Source organism: Rousettus aegyptiacus, unplaced genomic scaffold, assembly GCF_014176215.1.
Source record: "Rousettus aegyptiacus isolate mRouAeg1 unplaced genomic scaffold, mRouAeg1.p scaffold_m13_p_8, whole genome shotgun sequence".
NCBI classification, from domain to species: domain Eukaryota; kingdom Metazoa; phylum Chordata; class Mammalia; order Chiroptera; family Pteropodidae; genus Rousettus; species Rousettus aegyptiacus.
In genome coordinates, this window is record NW_023416311.1 from 75,453,593 (window position 1) to 75,471,157 (window position 17,565).

Here is a 17,565-nt window from a genome sequence, read left to right on the forward strand (position 1 = left end):
ATGATTCTTTCGTCTTCGTATTTTAACTATCAAAATGTAATATTTAGGTAAAAACTATTAATTTTTAATTTTAGGACTTTTCTCCATCACTGATTACAAGTAGGGTTCTCTTTTCACAAATGTTAAATGATTCTTTAGGAATTAAGAACTTAAAGTTTTAAAGTATCAGCACCTATGAAAAAGGAAGTGTGAATCTTTTTTTCAACATGAAGTAAATAGTAGAGGTGACACTAATTCATATGAAGAGACAGACAAACAAGAATGAGTCCAGAGATCAAAGTATATATATATATATATATAAAAAAGTCCAAGAAAATGAGGTCACTGGCATTCTTTATGTCCAGCAGAGCAACGCGGCACAACAGAGATGAATGAGAAAAAGAAAAGGCTAAAGAAGAGAAAGAAATCTAGGAGGAAAAGTAAAAATGAAATACGACTCAAAATGAAGAATAGAAACAGCAACTTATAGGAAGTAAAAAAAAAAAAAGGTAGACAGAAATGGCCAAAACTCAAAAGACAGGTGTAAAAATTGGCAGAAGAAAAATAGAAACAAAAAATTTAAAAACATTTGAACAAGCGAAGATAAGTACAGGAAAATAGAGCATTAGGTAAACCAAGCAGAGAGGAAAATACACGCTGGCCTTTGAAAAAAGAAAAACAGATGAAACCTGTGGATTTTTTTTTTACTGTTCACAGTCAACATGGGAAAACCTCCTTTGTTCTGAACTTGAATGAATGTTACTATTTTCCCCACAGTTTGGGGTTTTGAAAAGTCAACTCTTAAAAATACCTTGTTTCCGTCATGAAAAAGAAATCCTTATATTATAGAATGTCTTTAATAAATATTGAGTATTATCGGAGCAAATGTAAAAGAGGTAATATTCAAAACGTCTTCGGCAACATGGGAATGCACAGTTTCTTGGCTTTCTTTTTTTTGGAGGGGGAGGTCTATCTAACAAGGTTAATAGTCAGCAGGTGGAAAGATTTAAGAGCCTTTTCAGAATAAATCAGTAATATGAATTCTTACACCTGCCCTGCGTTTAATCAACTGCTCAGCCAATAAGATAATCTATGACAAGTGAATGAATAAAACAACACAGGGAAGATGGAGTTCCCAAACAAAAAGGCCCAGTAAGCAGCTGGGGTACATGGCTATCTGCCTGTCTTTTAAAACAATTCCATGCACAGAGCAAACTTCCCTAATGTGATAGAAACTTATTTCAGAGCAAACTGTATGAAAGCACAGAGTAAATCCCAATGAGTTTTCTTCATCCAGAAGAAAGAAGGCCGAAAGAAAGGTGAAGTCAGGGATTGAATAGAGGGCTTAGAACTAAAATAATCACCTTTCCAGGGTCAGCAACTCTGACAAGACCTATTTAAGAAAGAGTCACATTGGTTTTCTGCAGCACTATTTATACTCTTGCATAAAACGAACACATTAATTAGGAAACCTGATGTATAATCACATTCCTTCTTGCTTCATTTTACTACTACCTTAGAATTTGGTTAAGAGAGAAAATGGAAGCAAAACATTTACATTACACTAAGCTTATAATTCTATGTTCTCCAAAGTGATGATATGCTTTCTATTTAAATTGTACTTACAATCGATGTCTCTTCTCCTTTTTCTTTTTAGTACTAGCCTCGAGGAAAGGCCAATATTTTATTAATGAGGCATTACTGGTCACTGTAAAAATCTCAAATCTCAAATTTATTTTATTTCAGAATGTTAAGAATATGACATTAATCATTGCAACTTATTATGAGTTAACTAAGAAAAGGTCATAAGAACCGTCAAACATAGAAATGTCATAAATTCCAATCACTATCTTGATAGATTTACTGACAGTAATCAAATCTGGAGAAATCAATTCCTAAAAATATCAGTGAGAGTACTAAAGATGAGATTACCAAAACATTTATTGAGCACTGATTATTCCAGACACCCTGCTAAATACTTTAAGAACAGGATCTCATTTAATCTAGACACTAACCTACCAGGAAGGTACTATTATTATTCCCAGTTCACACTTTAAGGACCAGGGTTTGAAAGGATATATAATTTTCCCAAGAATGCACAGCTAGTAAATTCCCAAGCTGGGATTCAAATTCAGGTCTGACAACAAATCCCATAGTGATACCACTCTACTATTTATATTCCTATGAAAAATTATGGGTAAATGTGGCAGAAACTTCTTGTTCAAGTTAAGCAAATTTTAAAATAACTTTCTAATTTTTAATTCTTCACATACTACCAGGATTATAATATTATGGATATAGACTTAATATCTTCCATGACTTAAAGGGGACTAGATGATTTTTGACCAAGAGTTAACAAAATCCTAAAGTCACTTGTTTTACATTATTACTACAGTTTAAAATAATAGTACTACATTATTTGAAAATTTGAAAAATATACAGACTAGCTCAGTCAGAGAAATTGTTACAATACAAAATCACAAACAAGAAATAAAAACAAATAGCATTAAACTATTGGGCCAAGCATGATTGCCTATTTCTGAGATCTTGACCTAAGTTACTTAACCTTTCCATGCCTAAGGTTCTTCTCATATAATTTGGACAGAAAAACAATGTTTTTGTATAGGTTTAGAAAACAGGTTGACTGGTGCTTTTTAAAAGTTCAGTAAACATTAGTTTCCTACTATACCTTTTATTTCTACTAAAAACAGCTCAAGCCCAACATTTTACTTATCATGGTCAATTGGATTATTTGTATACAAGAAACAGAACATTGTTATTATGTTTAACTTGATTATCTGCATAATACCACCAAGAAAAGGGAATATTAATAATTCAATGGCAGGTAGTAAAAGATTATTAATGAATGTCTTTGGAAAAGGACTTTGTGCTTTATATTTACATGTGGCTATTCTAGATGCCCTGGGGGATTCACATCATATAAAATAAGTGAGAGGTTATCTACTCTGCGACTTTGTTAATCTTTTGCATTTTTGTTCAGTACCAAAGAGATGGAAAAAATTCTGATCAAACTTCTCATAAAAACATTTATATGACTATACAAAAAATGGCAATCAAATATCCTAGATTTTGTTCTTTTTTCTTCCTCATGCTACTTATTTTCCACATGTGATCTTTTCCATCTCTTTGAAGGTAGGGGGTTGTCTAAAGCCTGATTATTTCCTTTTTGGCACTAGGGCCGCAATTCAGGTAGCAGGCACCTGTTAAATAATGGGGCCTTTTTATTGACTCCATGCTCAATTGTCTAAGTTTTTTCCAGGTGTGGTTAGCTAACAGAAAATAATTATAGCACACTATCCAGACGCTTAAGCTTTTAAAGTAAAAATATGTGTTGAACAATAAAGGCTCAACTTGCTTACCAGATATTATATAGTATTATATTGCTATGATAATTTAGCAGTGAGGTATTGACACAGGAAATAGGAATATTCAGAAAAATCCATGTAAGATAATGAAACGGACCAAAAAATATACATATATAAGACCTTAATAGATGAAAAAGGACATTTTTAATATCAGTGGGGAAACATACTCAACTGTGGTGGTTAGCAATTGAAAAAAAAAATAAAGTTATAGCATTAACTTAATGTATTACACCAGATCAATTCCAGGTGGATTCAAGACATAAATTAAAAATAAAAACAAAACCATAAAAATACTAGAAAAAGCTATAACTAGGTATTTATATAATCTTGGGATTATGAAGACCTAAAGAGCGACACTGGGTAGAAAACATGAAGAAAAAGTCTGTCAGATTTGGCAATGCAAATTTAAAACTTCATGTGAAAAAAACAAACAAAAACCTCCATAAACAAACTGTAATGTAATGAAAAGCTGGTAAAAATATTTAAAACCAAGAATAATATTCTTAATAATTAAGAACTTTTCTAAATTAACAAGAAATATATAAAATCACATTAGGCTGTGTAATTAACAACCATCAGAACAATGATGAAATATAAATGGTCAATTAACATATTTAAAAAGTTCAACTTTATCAGTAAACAAAGAAATGCAAAATAATACAAAGTAGAAAGTGGCAAAGATTAGTATATCTATATCTGTTATCTGTGATATATTACAACACATGCTTACTCATGTAATACCTCGAGTAAGGAGAAATCAGCAACTTCATACATTGTTGGTAGAGATATGTATAAATGTTGAACTTTTTATCTATTGAATGCAATCTAGCAAAAATGTCATCAAAGGCATACCCGAGCTGACAGAAAGCAGAGTGGCTGGGAGGAGGGAACTCTCTGGAAAGGGGTACGAGAGAACCTTCTGAGTGTGGTAAATGTTCTGTATCTTGGCTTGGTGGTATTTACATGGGAGTATACAATTGTTAAAACTCATCAAAGTGAACAGATACAAACTGTGTATTTTCTTATATTTAAATTATAGCTCAATTAAACAAATTTTAAACACACTCGACTCAGCAGTTTCACTTCCTTTAGCCTAAGGAAAGTGTTTAACTACTGGATTATTAACTAATGAAAGCTTATAGTAAAAAAATTGGATGATTTTTCCATTCTTGGAAAATACACACACAAACATATACATATGAGGGTATATAAAAGCATTAATGATGATTATTTGTGGAATAGAAAATTACTAGTCATTTTTTTGTATCCTTTTTCAATGTTTTTATATATTAAACATAAATTAGTTTATTTGAAAATCTAGTATAATAAGTATTAATTTTACCTAATAACTCTATGAAAGAAAATGACATATTACTTAAAACTGCCTTTAAAGAATATAATTTCACCTAAAATCTTACTAAATTTCACTTGAAATCTTTTACTACTTGGGTTTTTCCATTCTGTAACTTCATGTAACTTCCAGATATGGTTACAGTATCACAGTACTTGTTGATAATTTCCTGATTGCCTGTGTATGATGGGAACCTTCATTTGGTACAGGCTTTGTTGTTATCTGGAACTACTATTGTGAGATGCCTACTACATTGTGCTAATCTCAAGGATACTTGCTCTTTAAACTTTCTTTCCAACAGAAATAAACTACTTCTGCCTACATAGCATGGCATTGATCTGTTCCAAAATGCTGTCTGTTAAAAAGAAAGAAAGAAAAAGTCTGGAGAGAGTCCACAATCTGACAATATTCCTAGCATAGAAAAGGTAATCTTGTCTACTCTTCCCCTCTTTCTCTCTGATTGCTAAATTTATAGTCACTAAAACTCTATAAGCCTCAGCTTAACAATATGCTTTACTATACTCTTCCCGTTTTCTGAGCAGATTTACAGTAGAACCATTGAGCACTACTGGCAAATTTAATGAACATATCTACATTCCTTCTAGGTTGCAGATAACATAACTGAAGTAAGTTAACATTCACCTTTTCTTTATTTTTCTTTGTGGTTATTACAAGAGCACTGTATAACTAACATTCTGCCAAGTTAATTTAGGATGTTTATTTTGTGCTGCTTGAGTACTTTGTCGAGCCTTAACACTGCTACCTCAGTACCATCCACCATCCTCCCTCTCTCATACTTAATATTTCCTGAACTTTTCCTAAGAGTCAGACACTGTGTTGACTACTTTAGATGAATTGTCTTACTTAATTCTAATAATAACTCTGAGGTAGGTAGTGTTGTCTCCACTTTACAGGTGACGAAACTGAGGCTTGCAAGAGAGGCTGCTTGCTCAGGTCTTTGTTAGCAGGGATTTGAACTCAGATTTATTTAACAGTCTACTGTATAATCAGGAGATAATCCAACATGTAGGATTAGAGAGAGCTTCCATGATGGTGCATTTCTTTAAAGGAATGCGGAAAATATTTCAAAGATTAGAGTGGGTGATATGTGCTATAACCAGCTCTAGAAGACAGATATTATATAGAATCTCTTAAAGTCAAATTGAAATTTAACTTACTGATTATTACTTCATAATGAAATCGTTTTGGTAAAAGCTGGTATTCTGGAAACAGTGTGGGCTGCTTAATGTGACAGACAGCCTCATCATTCATTACTGTGTGACTCTGGACAAATAACCTAATTTCTTTGAGCCTCATCATCCTCATTTGTAGAATGGGAATAATAATTATCTGATGCAGTTGTAAGAAACAAACCTGCCACAACAGGTCCCTAACCTACAAGCTTCATGAGGCTCTTATGGGGGTTAATGACAGAAGATAGCATAAAGGTCCTAGCGGGGTACCTCAAATACAGTTGATCCTTGAACAATGCTGAGGAATTGGTTAGGGGTGCCAACCCCTTGCACAGCCAAAAATCTGTGTATAACTTCTGACTCCCCCCAAACTTAACTACGGCTGGCCTTTGCATCCAAGAATTCAACCAACCTCAGATTGAAAACAGTATATTCGATCCACAGTTAGGAATCTGTGGTTATGGTTGGGAATGCAAAAATACTGTTTTTGATTCAGGGCTGTGAAATCCAAGGATGTGAATCCCACAGATAAAAAGTGCCAACTGTATTTATTTAAAAAAAAAAAATCTGAATATAAGTGGACCCCTGCAGTTCAAACCCCTGCTGTTCAAAGGTCAACTGCGTAGTGCATGCAAACAACTGCTTGGAGAAGGAAATGGTGGGATCCAGAACCACATTCATCTCCTACTACTAGTAGAAGAGTCAGAGTAAGAAAGCATAAGAAGGATGTACATTTACTTTAAAGTCAAGTATAAGTGACTTCTACTCTGTCGATTATTTTGTATAATATTGTTAATTAACATGAATGATTGATAATTGGCTAAAATTATACTTAACCAGTGGTTTTAAAAGAAATGATGCGATTTCACATTAAAGTAACTCTGCAGGCATGCCAAAACAAAAACTCTGGGAAAACAGAAAAGCTCCACAAGCAAAAATAATGAATCTAAACACAGACCTTACACTCTTTACAAAAATTAAATCAAAATGGATTACAGACATAAATGTAAAATACAAAAGTATAAAATTCCTAGAAGACTACACAGGAGAAAACCTACATGACTTTGGGTATGGTGATGATGTTTTAGATAATAGTAAAGGGATGATTCATGAAAGAAGCAATAGGTAAGCTGAACTTCATTAAAATTAAAAATGTCTGCTATGCAAAAAATGATGTCAAGAGAATGAAAAGACGAGCCATGAAATGGAAGAAAATATCTGCAAAAGACAAATCTGATTAGGGAATATTATTCCAACTATACAAAGAACATTTCAAATTCAACACTAAAAAAAAGAACAACCCAATTTAAAAAGTGGGCAAAAACTTTAGCAGATACCTCACCAAAGCAGATAAACAGATGGCAAATAGCATGTGAAAAGATGGTCAACATCATAGCTCATTAATAAATTGCAAATAAAACAACGAGATACCACTCCACATCTATTAGAATGGCCAAAATCCAAAATGGATGTGGAGCACCAGAAACTTTCATTCATTGCTAGTAGAGATATAAAATGATACAGTGACTCTGGAAGACAGTTTGGCAGTTTCTTACCAAACTAAACATATTTTTTTCATACAATATAGCAATCATGCTCCTTAGTATTTATCCAAAAGCTTAGGTTTGCAAAAAAACCTATACATGGAAGTTAACAGCAGCTTCATTCATAATTGCTAAAATTTGAAAGCAACCAAGATGGATAAACTGTGTTGCACCCAGACATGGAATATTATTTAGCACTAAAAAGAAATGAACAATGAAGCCATGAAAAGACATAAAGGAAATTTAAATGCTTATTACTAAATGAAAGAGGACAATCTGAAAAAGCTACATAGTGTATGATCCCAACTATATGACATTCTGGAAAAGGCAAAACTATGAACACAGTAAAAAGATCAGTGGTTGGCACAGTTAGAAGGAGAGAAAGGGATGAATAATAGAGCACAGAGAATTTTTAGGGCAGTGAAACTATTCTGTATGGTACTGTAATGGTAGATACACATTATTATATATTTCTCCAAACCCATAGAACATTCAACACCAAGAGTGAATCCTAATGTATGGACTTTGAGAAGGATAATGATATGTAAATGTAGGTTCAGTGGTAACAAATGTCCCACTCTAGAGTGAGATGTTGACAGTTGGGATGGCTGTGCGTGGAGTCAGGGGCAGGAAGAATACTGGAACTTTATTTCTTGTTTGATTTTGCTGTGAACCTAAAACTGCACTAAAAAAGCCTATTAAAATTTTTCTTAAAGAAATTTCTCCAGGTTCATTTGGTTTTACTGGCAAATTCTATCAGATATTTAAGGAAGAAATAACACCAATTTTACATAATCTTTTTTTTTTTCAGAAAATAGAAGAGGAATCATTTCCCTACTCATTTTATGAAGCCAGCATTTCCCCTATACCACACAGAAGCAGAAGAGAAAACTATAGAGCAGTAGCCCTCATGAACACAGACACAGATATCATTGACAAAGTATTAGCAATTTTAATTCTGCAAAAATAAAAAGGAAAATACACTATAACCAGGTGGGGTTTATTCTGTGATTGAAAGGCTATTCAGAATTTGAAAATCAGTTAATATAATTTACCCTAGTAGCAGTCAAAGAAGAAAAACCACATGATTGTATCAATAATGCAGAAAAGTATTTGACAAAATTCAACATTATTCATGTTAAAAATTCTCAGCAAACTGGAAGTTGAAGGGAATTTCCTCAGCATAATAAAAGCATTTACAAAAAACCTATAGGATTATTTTAGGAGAGTTGTTCAGAACCAAGAACAAGATCACTCAAAGCTGAGGATCTTGAGGCGTTACACTGACATTTGTTCCAGTTTTATTAATAACAGAAGCAAACCAGACTGTATTTATTAAAAGTTTACAAAGGCAAAGCATTCTTCTAAAATGTTATTCTCTTTCACTGAGTACTGCAAAATACCTTAATTAAGTCTTGAGATTCTAAGAGCCCTAAAAAGCAAGTCATAAAAATGATATTTACTTGAGAGTATAAACTGGAATGATATTTTGGGAGGGTCATTTTAAAACATTTAGCTGAAGCCTAACATTCATACCCACTGACTAAGAATTCCAGTTTTAGAAATTTATCCTGACAAAACTGGCAATGACAGAGATACAACGATGTTCATTACAGTGTTGTATATTATAATGATAATTAAAATAAAAGCTAGAAAGAGCCTAAATATCATCCAACATGAAGCTGATGAAGTAAATTGTGGTTAATCACATAATGAACTATTACATGGTCATAATGCAAAATATAAAAATTATATCATAAAATTATGCATGGCAAGGAAAAGTATTTACTATATATTGCTAAGGGAAAAAAGCAAGTTATAAAATTGTAACATTACATGATCTCATTTCTACTTAACATATGTACATGCATATAAATAACTGGAGGGGTATATACATGTTTAAGTTAATAGTATTTATTGCTGAGTTTTGGATCAAAGGTGATTTACTTTGTTTGAAGTCTGTAATTCTTTTTGTTTTTTTTACAGAAAACATCTTTTCCTTATATAATACAAAAATAATTATTAAATATTTAATTGAGGCAACCATGCAACTGTTAGTGTTTTTCTAATTCTTATAATACTGAATATTGTATGTACTATGGGAAAGTGGTGGAAGGGAGAGAGAGAAAGAGAAAGAGGGAGGCAGGCAGACAGATCTTTATACTGTGTATCATTTTATCATATGTGTTTGCTGTGAAGTTTTATGTTAACCTCATATTTAACAACCTGGAAAGAATTTTTAATGGAACATAGTAGTGAATAGTTAAGGTTCACAGGATCGCAATATACTCTCATAGATTTAATTTTTCTCCTCTTCTCGGAATGCTGATTTTGTTGTGTAAGGAGCAGGTGGTTTTCTTTTTTATAAGTCTCTCGATTGCCTTGTCAGACACAGCTCTCTCAAAACTTTTTTGGGAGCTAACCAAGCTTTATCTAAACAAACCCAAAATGGCATATGGACTTCATCCACGTGGTCATATGATTCCTTTGGCTAATGACTCCAGCCATGTATCTAATCGTTTTTATAAAATCCATGCTTGAAGAGGGATTCTATATGAGAGTGTAATGCTGTGGGTACAGGAATGTAGTGGCAGCGAGACCTGAGCTGCTACACTGGAATCTGGTGCCCAACAATGCCACCAAGTATTGGCAGTATATATCCCAACAAAGGGAAGAATACTAATAATTCTGAGTGAAAAACTTCTATCATGCATTTCAGCTTAGATCTACTAATAACACTTCTTTAAATGCCTTGTTAGACAGTGAAATCTGGGAATAATTATCAAACACCATATATAGTGTTTACAATAGAATCGTATTTCTTTTCTTTCTCTCCCCTTCCCACTTTCTTTCTTTCTTTCTTTTTTTTTTTTTTTTTTCATAAAAAATAGAATGCTGCTGAATGGTACCCAAATGTCTGTTGTATACCATGCCAATACAGGAGCCCAGCCAAAAATGCGAATAGGACAGTTTGCCAAGTAAAAGAAAACATAACAAATTGGTAATGGTTTCTATCTTGACAGAAAATGAAAATGATCCCTCAATGTGTGGTCACTCATGCGGACACATAAAAATGTCTTAGAAGCACTCATTTTACCTCAGATAACAGACCCTGACAGTGCAGGACAACACTGGCTGACTCTCACTTCTTAGAAAAGCAGCAACCGTGACCTACAGAATAGTCTGGAAGCCATGTAATTTATGCATAACACACATGCACATGCCATACACTCATAATATTTGCTATAAATCATTTTGAATACAAGACTTCTTTTCTGAGTGGAATATACTTTATGAGAGATGATCTAAATCACCAGAGACTTGATAAAACTGAACTGGTTTATTTATGAAAAGAAATGGTGCTGTTGCTAATCAGGTTAGAAAATTTCAGTGGTCTATATTGCAATGAAAGGGCATTACATAAGGACCCAGGGATTATATATGGTTCTGTATAGTGCCTTGAACACTGAAAGTATAAGATGTTAGATAAAGCAAATACAAAACAATATGCAGGTACATAAGAGTACGGTTCTGACTTTCTGTTTAAGAGACTGCAAGTAAAAGCAGCAATAAGCCCCCTGAAGACCTGGTAGTAGTTCTTGTAACAGAGTTTCCCTTTCTTTACCACCTATTTTTGTTCCCCAGATGGAGAACTGGACAACATCACTGACCAGTGATTTTTTTCTCTATCTGGTAAAGTTTTCCCATTTGTTTCACTTTCTAATGAGAATGGTAAAACAATGATTGCATTGTGAAATTACATCACACAAAAAATGACACTTTTAGAAACACTAATTGATATCTGAAGCTAATGAAGAATTCAAAATGAGAAAATACAAGGGGCTAGGAAGAACCTTGGGAAGTTAAACGTTCTTGCCAAGGGGAAAGTAAATTTGAATCCTGTGGGTTATGAGTTTCAAATGGAAGTTCTGGGTTTAAATTTGTTGGTCACTTTCCTGTTCAATAAAAAAGGACTTAAATGGCTTATAAAAAGGTTAAAAAAAAGTTATTGAGCATCAAACTGCTCTTACAAAACACCCTCTTGATGAGTTAAGTGTAAATGAATCAGAAACACATGGGTCATATTTCCTTAAAAAATGCATATGGATTCAAAAATAAGGGGAAGAGGACTTGGCAAGACATTTTTTTGTGTGGTGACTGAACCCAAAACATTTGAAAGATATTTTGAGACATTCAAGGAATCCAAAATAGAACTAAACTCGTCCAGTCATATAAAATACAGAAAGTTCTATGCAATTGCATTTATCTCTATGGGTCAATCAACACTCACTGAACCTTTGCCTTTGGCAAAGAACTGTGGGAGGAGCCAGCTTCTGTCTTTAAGCAACTTTGAATAAGTATAAACGAATATACATAAATAATAGAAACTTATTAAAAAGGCCCCAGGGCTTTACAAAAAATTTGGCATTATAACCCAGATTATACAGACACCACATAGAGAGAAATACACATGTACTTTCAGGGTCCTAGGGTAGGTAGGATTCACTCCATTCAAATCATCACCCCCTCAGCCCTTTTGATTAAAGTTATATAGTTGTTATAACTATATAGTTGCAGAGTCTTACTTGCTCAAATGTTTCTTAATGAGTGTTTTATGTTTGTTTGTTTTTTTATGTGTGTCCCAGCACCCTTTCCTCCACCCGCTAGCTAGATTTGTGAGTGCTCAACAAATCTTGCTGACTGGTTTCCTGGAGGATGGGAGTGTTGAACAGAATTTTGAAATAAGGGAAAGATGCTGTTTGGCAGAGGGGAGTGAGGCTATGATTCTGGGTTGGGGTAATGGTACATGTGACAGTTCAGAGGCTCCAGAGGCTGAGTCATGTGTGGGGGGTAACCAACTGGCCTACTTGCAGCCATGCGCCTGAGCCAGGGTGCAGTGGGAGATGGAGGCAGTTAGGTGTGGGGAGGCCTAATATACTACAAGTGAAGTCAACTGGAGGACAGAGGAGTGTGATAAGGAAAAACACAATTCTTATTCTTTTTTTCTTTCTTTTTTGCCAGTATAGGATAAAGTGTTAAACACAGGACACATACGAGTCATTAATTCCTTTATTTCTTATCAGTGTCTTAAAAAGCTGAAAAATATCCAAGATAAAAATAAGTTTACTATTCATTTATTGCTAAGATCCTGTAGGTAATAAATCTGAAGAGGAACTTGGTAGGATTACGAAATGGATTATTGAGTTCTAAAATGTTCATGGGAAAATGTAAAATATTAATGATTTAGAATCTTTTAAGGCTGTTTTTTATAGGCTTTTTGTTATTTGAAAGTTATTTAGGGCAGGGATAGTCTGTTTTCCACTGGCTAGCACAATGTTTGGTATATACCAAGCACTCAATAAATGCTTTCTGAAGTAAAATAAAGGGTGCTGAAGACCTATAATGATTATGATATGACTGAAGGTATTGTCTGAGGGAAAAAAGGGATGATATAGTAGAAATGACCTAATAGTGTCTCTGTTCTGAGCCTATTTGTTCACAGTTGATATAAAGAAATCAAAGCACTTACCATCCTTCATCATCTTCTACTTCTGGTTCAGAAACATTATTTTCAGGAGTTTCAGCAATTGCTTGGGTGAGTTTAGATTTAAACTGGTTCAGGAGCGCAAGGGTCTGAAATAAGAATAAGACTGCTAAAATTTCTAGTAAGGATAAATATAATTTTAGAAAAATACACTTTACTTTGTTAGAAAAGAAAATATCCTACCAGGATGTAAAAACGCTTGAATTTTTAATTTTGAAGGGAAATAAAACTGCCTTCTAGCTGCAATAGTAATTGATACTCACAAACCTTGACATTACCTTGTTTGCATTTGCATTGACATTTTACCTCAGAGATACATGACTATTTTCTTATTTGGGGAACATAAATTTGCTTATAAAGAAGATGCTTAAATTTAAAAATGCATGCTTATTATAAATAGCTAACTTTTTAATGTCCACAAGACAGAGAGGTACTTCATTATTTTATGTAAATGCTAAAACAAAACACCAACACACAGTATTTTTCATTGAACAAATTTTCAAAAATGTAAAAATATCAATGTCTGAGAAGGCTAAATAAATGAACGCATTAACTATTGGAAGCTGGCTAAACCGAAGTGATAACTTTAGAAAGCTATTAAAATGTATTAGAAACTTTAAGATGACCATTCTCTTTGATTCTATAATTCAAATCCTGGGACTATATGTAGAAAAATAATCTACACAGAAAATGGCTTATGCAAAAGATGAGCACTGCAGCAACAGTCACACAAGTGGAAAAATGGAAACATGTTAAATGTCTAGCAATAAAGAATTACATAAATTTTGTAGAAAGCAATGAATATGCTACTACACTATTATTAAAAATTCTATACATGAAGCATTAAATTCTATTGTTAATTGAAATAAGTGGGATATAACTATGTTAAGTAGTTTTTTTTTTTTTTTTTTAAGAGACCATTCTTCTAATTCTTGTTTGGCTCCCATTCCCTATGTGGGTAAGAAGAAACAACAAATGCTTATAATTTAGTAATCACATTGTCTTCTGTCTATACTTTAACAGTCTACTCCAGAATTTGAGTGGAGAACAGAAGTTAGAAAAAAGTTTTTATTCTAGAGTTTAAGAAAGTACTTAATTATGAAGTGGGATAAAGTACTACTTACATATAAAAATCAAGTATCTAAGATATTGATACATTGAATTCAGTACTAAAATACATTTCATAAGGAAAAACTTGACTTGCGTGATAATGGAATATGTGAATAACAGATATAATAAGGAGTCACAATAAATTGTTAGGTTCCAGAAGTTATCTAGCAAATATGATTAAGACCACAGTTCATGAGAAGATTAAGTTTTGGTAGTCTAGAACTGAAGCTCAAAATAACTGCAAGAAACAAAGGCAGTTAGCTAAAAAGTGATAGTGTATTATATGTTTCTTCAAAATTTAATGCCTGCATAGACAATAGTTGAAAAAAATATATAATATCATAGATGCTAAATGAGAGGATTTTTGGGGAAAACCTATAAATTCCTATAGAGTATTCTCATAGGCATTATGAGGGCTACCTAGTATGTTTGGGTTTATTTTATCCATTTCTAGAGTACTAATTATAGGACTAAGCTCTTCAATAGTATTAACAGATAAAGAAAGCATCTGTTGGTTTTAAACCTTATTCATTAAAATAAACCTTATTGCTTACAAACTTTTATTGTTTTTGCTTTATAATAAGAAAAAAGTTTATTGTAGAAATATTAGAAAATATTTCCTACATCTACATTATATACCTATATACCTATATCTATATTATATATGTCTCCATATGTACCTTCATGTCTCTCTCTCTCTCTCTCTTTAGCTTAAAAGTAAACCCCACCAATTTGTATACTTGGAAATGTCTTTTCTGAGGGCATAAAGAAAAATGAAAACAAAGGAGAATTTTTAGTGGAATGAAATTTTAAAACAGCAATTTATGCTAGACCTGAATCTTTTTCCTTGAGTTAAAGTGGCAAGGCAGCCTGTTTTTTAGAGCCAGTTAATATGCTACTGCCATTTGTTCAAAGAAGGGGGGTTGTGACAAACAAAAAAATATCCTCTTGGCCTTGCTTAGTTTTTCCTATATTCAAGATTGGGCTATCTCTAGCTCTATTTTAAAGGCAAGAGAAGACACTAGGCAGAAAAAACAAATATCACAAAAATAATGGGGCGCAACATAGGATGAAGAAGCTATAATCTTCATGGAGGTATTTCTGATTTGTATCTATAAGGGAATTCATCTCCTGGCTTTTGCTGAAGGAATGGATGGTCAACCACTTAAAGCATGGCTCTTTAGTACTGGGAGAGCCTTCCCAAAGTGGAGAAGCTGTTTTGTGCTTATCTACACACATAAGAGTCTCTCTATTGGCCTCTGTGCCTCCAGGTCTGCCCTAGGCCCAGTCTATTCTCCATACTGCAGGCAGGTTAGAGGGATCTTCCCAAACTGCAAATGAAATCGTAATACTTCCTTCCTTTCATGGCTGCCCATTGCCTATAGGGAAAATTTAAACTCATTATTAAGGCTCAAAAATACTTTGCATGAACTGGCTTTTGCTTACCTCTGAGATATGGCTTCGTTTCTCTCATTTATCTTCAGTCACATCTTTTAGTTCTTTGCAGATATGAAAGACTTCTCATATACTGTTCCTTTTGTCTAGCCACATATCTCCTATTCAGCCTTCAAAGCAGCTGACAAATTTTCTCGGAGTGGCCTTTCCAGATTCTCAGTACATGTAGATCCTACTGTTAGACACTGACAGTTCTCTGTACCTAACCTGTCATAATGCTCAGCCCCTTTTACTAGTATTACTTGCTTATTTAATTGATTCTTTTCCCTGAAAGCTCAGAAAGGGCAGGGATATAGCTACCTGTTTACCACCAAATACAGTGAGAAGTACATGGTAGGTTCTTAATAATTACTAACTGGGAGGGGAAAAAAGAGGAATGTATAAATAAGAGTGATCCTTAGTAGCTTTGGTAGCATAGTCACTGTACTTGCTATTCAAAGGACTTTGTGAAAACAAGTTAATAATGTACTTTTTCTTAATTTCATTTGATGTTCCATGTCTTTTGAATACTGTATAGATTAGTTATCTGTATTTATGATTTCCTATACCTGACATCTTGTTGAACATTCCCTATGATTATTTTCATGTTAAAATTTGATACACAATCCTTTCCTATCAGTAATTAGGTGTCATTCATAAATAGAGAGTTCCAGGCTTAGGTTTTTTAAGTTACTTTTATTTTGCCTATTTTATTTAAAACAGCATGTTTTCATATATATACAGCAGCACCAAAAATAAAAGATTTCGGTCTGCTTCCTTAGCTTTTTATTATGAAGGGCTGTTGAGATTTATTTTATTGAGTTCCAAGTGCTGCATGTTGTGTATGGTTGACTCCCAAATTGTTATCTCATCATTCTTTATTTCTGACAATTTTCTTAAATTACTACTTAAAGATACAGGAATTACTTGCAATAAGCAGAACTTTATATTATTATAACTAGTGGACCAAATACCTTATTTATAGGCAATGTACAATTTCAAGTAGATCTGACTAGTCAGCATGTGAGATGCAGGGTCAGAAGAGAGCCTTTCATTTATAATCACCACTTCTCTGTTTCACAGTGGTTACTTCGACAAAGGTTCTACCTGAGTATCTGATAATATGTGACTTTATAAGGTTCCTGTGCTTGATAAGGAAGTACGAATTCGAAACTTGAAAGTTTTAGGCTTTTCATCTATATTGTCTGGAAAGAACTCTATCATCTGGACTTTTGCATAAGCGGCCAAGGGCCTTGTCACCCTACCCTATATAAATACATTCCTTCTTTTTATTTTAAAAAAAGTAGTGTTTTTCTGGATGTATAATCACATTAGGGTCCATTAACAACACTTGAAGACAACTAAAAGGCAATGAATTATGTATGGATTTTACTTGTAAAATTACCTGGTCTTCCCTGGAAGTTCCCTTCTTCGGCTGTTGCTTCCTCAAAGCTTCATACTTTTGTTTTTCTCTTCTGTATTCTGCAACAGCACCATCTAAAGAAGCCTCTTCCTCTGAAGAATAATAAAAATATTCTTAGAATAAACAGTTAAAGATTCTGTGCATTCATATTAATGTCTATGTTCATATCACCAAAGAGGAGGTCAGAACCTGAGATTGGTTTTCTTTCCTCTATTTAACTGAAAAATCAAACCAATAAACTCCACCAGCTCCACAATTATTTCCTAGATTAGAAAGCGATTGATGTTAATTTATCAATTTTATAGACATCTTTATTATATACTATACTATTATAGCTGTTCCCATTTGTATTGAGTATAAAATCACCTATCTCACTTTTACAATTTAGATTTTTCCTAAAATTCAGTAATACCACTTTATATTATTCTCTTGCCTTATAAGATATAATCTTTCAATACTGGTTAATTTTTTAAACCTGCCACTTTTGTTCCCAGTTAAAACAACAGAAATAACAAACAACTTCAATTTGATGGCATCATGAAATGTAAATATATCTAACAAGTCAGAACAGTTACCAGGAGACAAAATGAATTTTTTTCA

General features: G+C 33.2%; 1 protein-coding gene across 1 annotated transcript in view; it reads right to left on the bottom strand.

Moving 5' to 3' along the window:
• The window catches only part of CWC27 (CWC27 spliceosome associated cyclophilin), a 170,471-nt gene that overhangs the window by 11,746 nt on the left and 141,160 nt on the right, over nucleotides 1–17,565 (bottom strand). The window contains exons 12-13 of the mRNA XM_036226192.1: nucleotides 16,948–17,057; nucleotides 12,984–13,087 (exon numbers count right to left, since the gene is read on the bottom strand). Of these exons, the coding sequence (XP_036082085.1) occupies nucleotides 12,984–13,087; nucleotides 16,948–17,057 (214 nt within the window). The remainder of the gene's footprint in view (nucleotides 1–12,983; nucleotides 13,088–16,947; nucleotides 17,058–17,565) is intronic.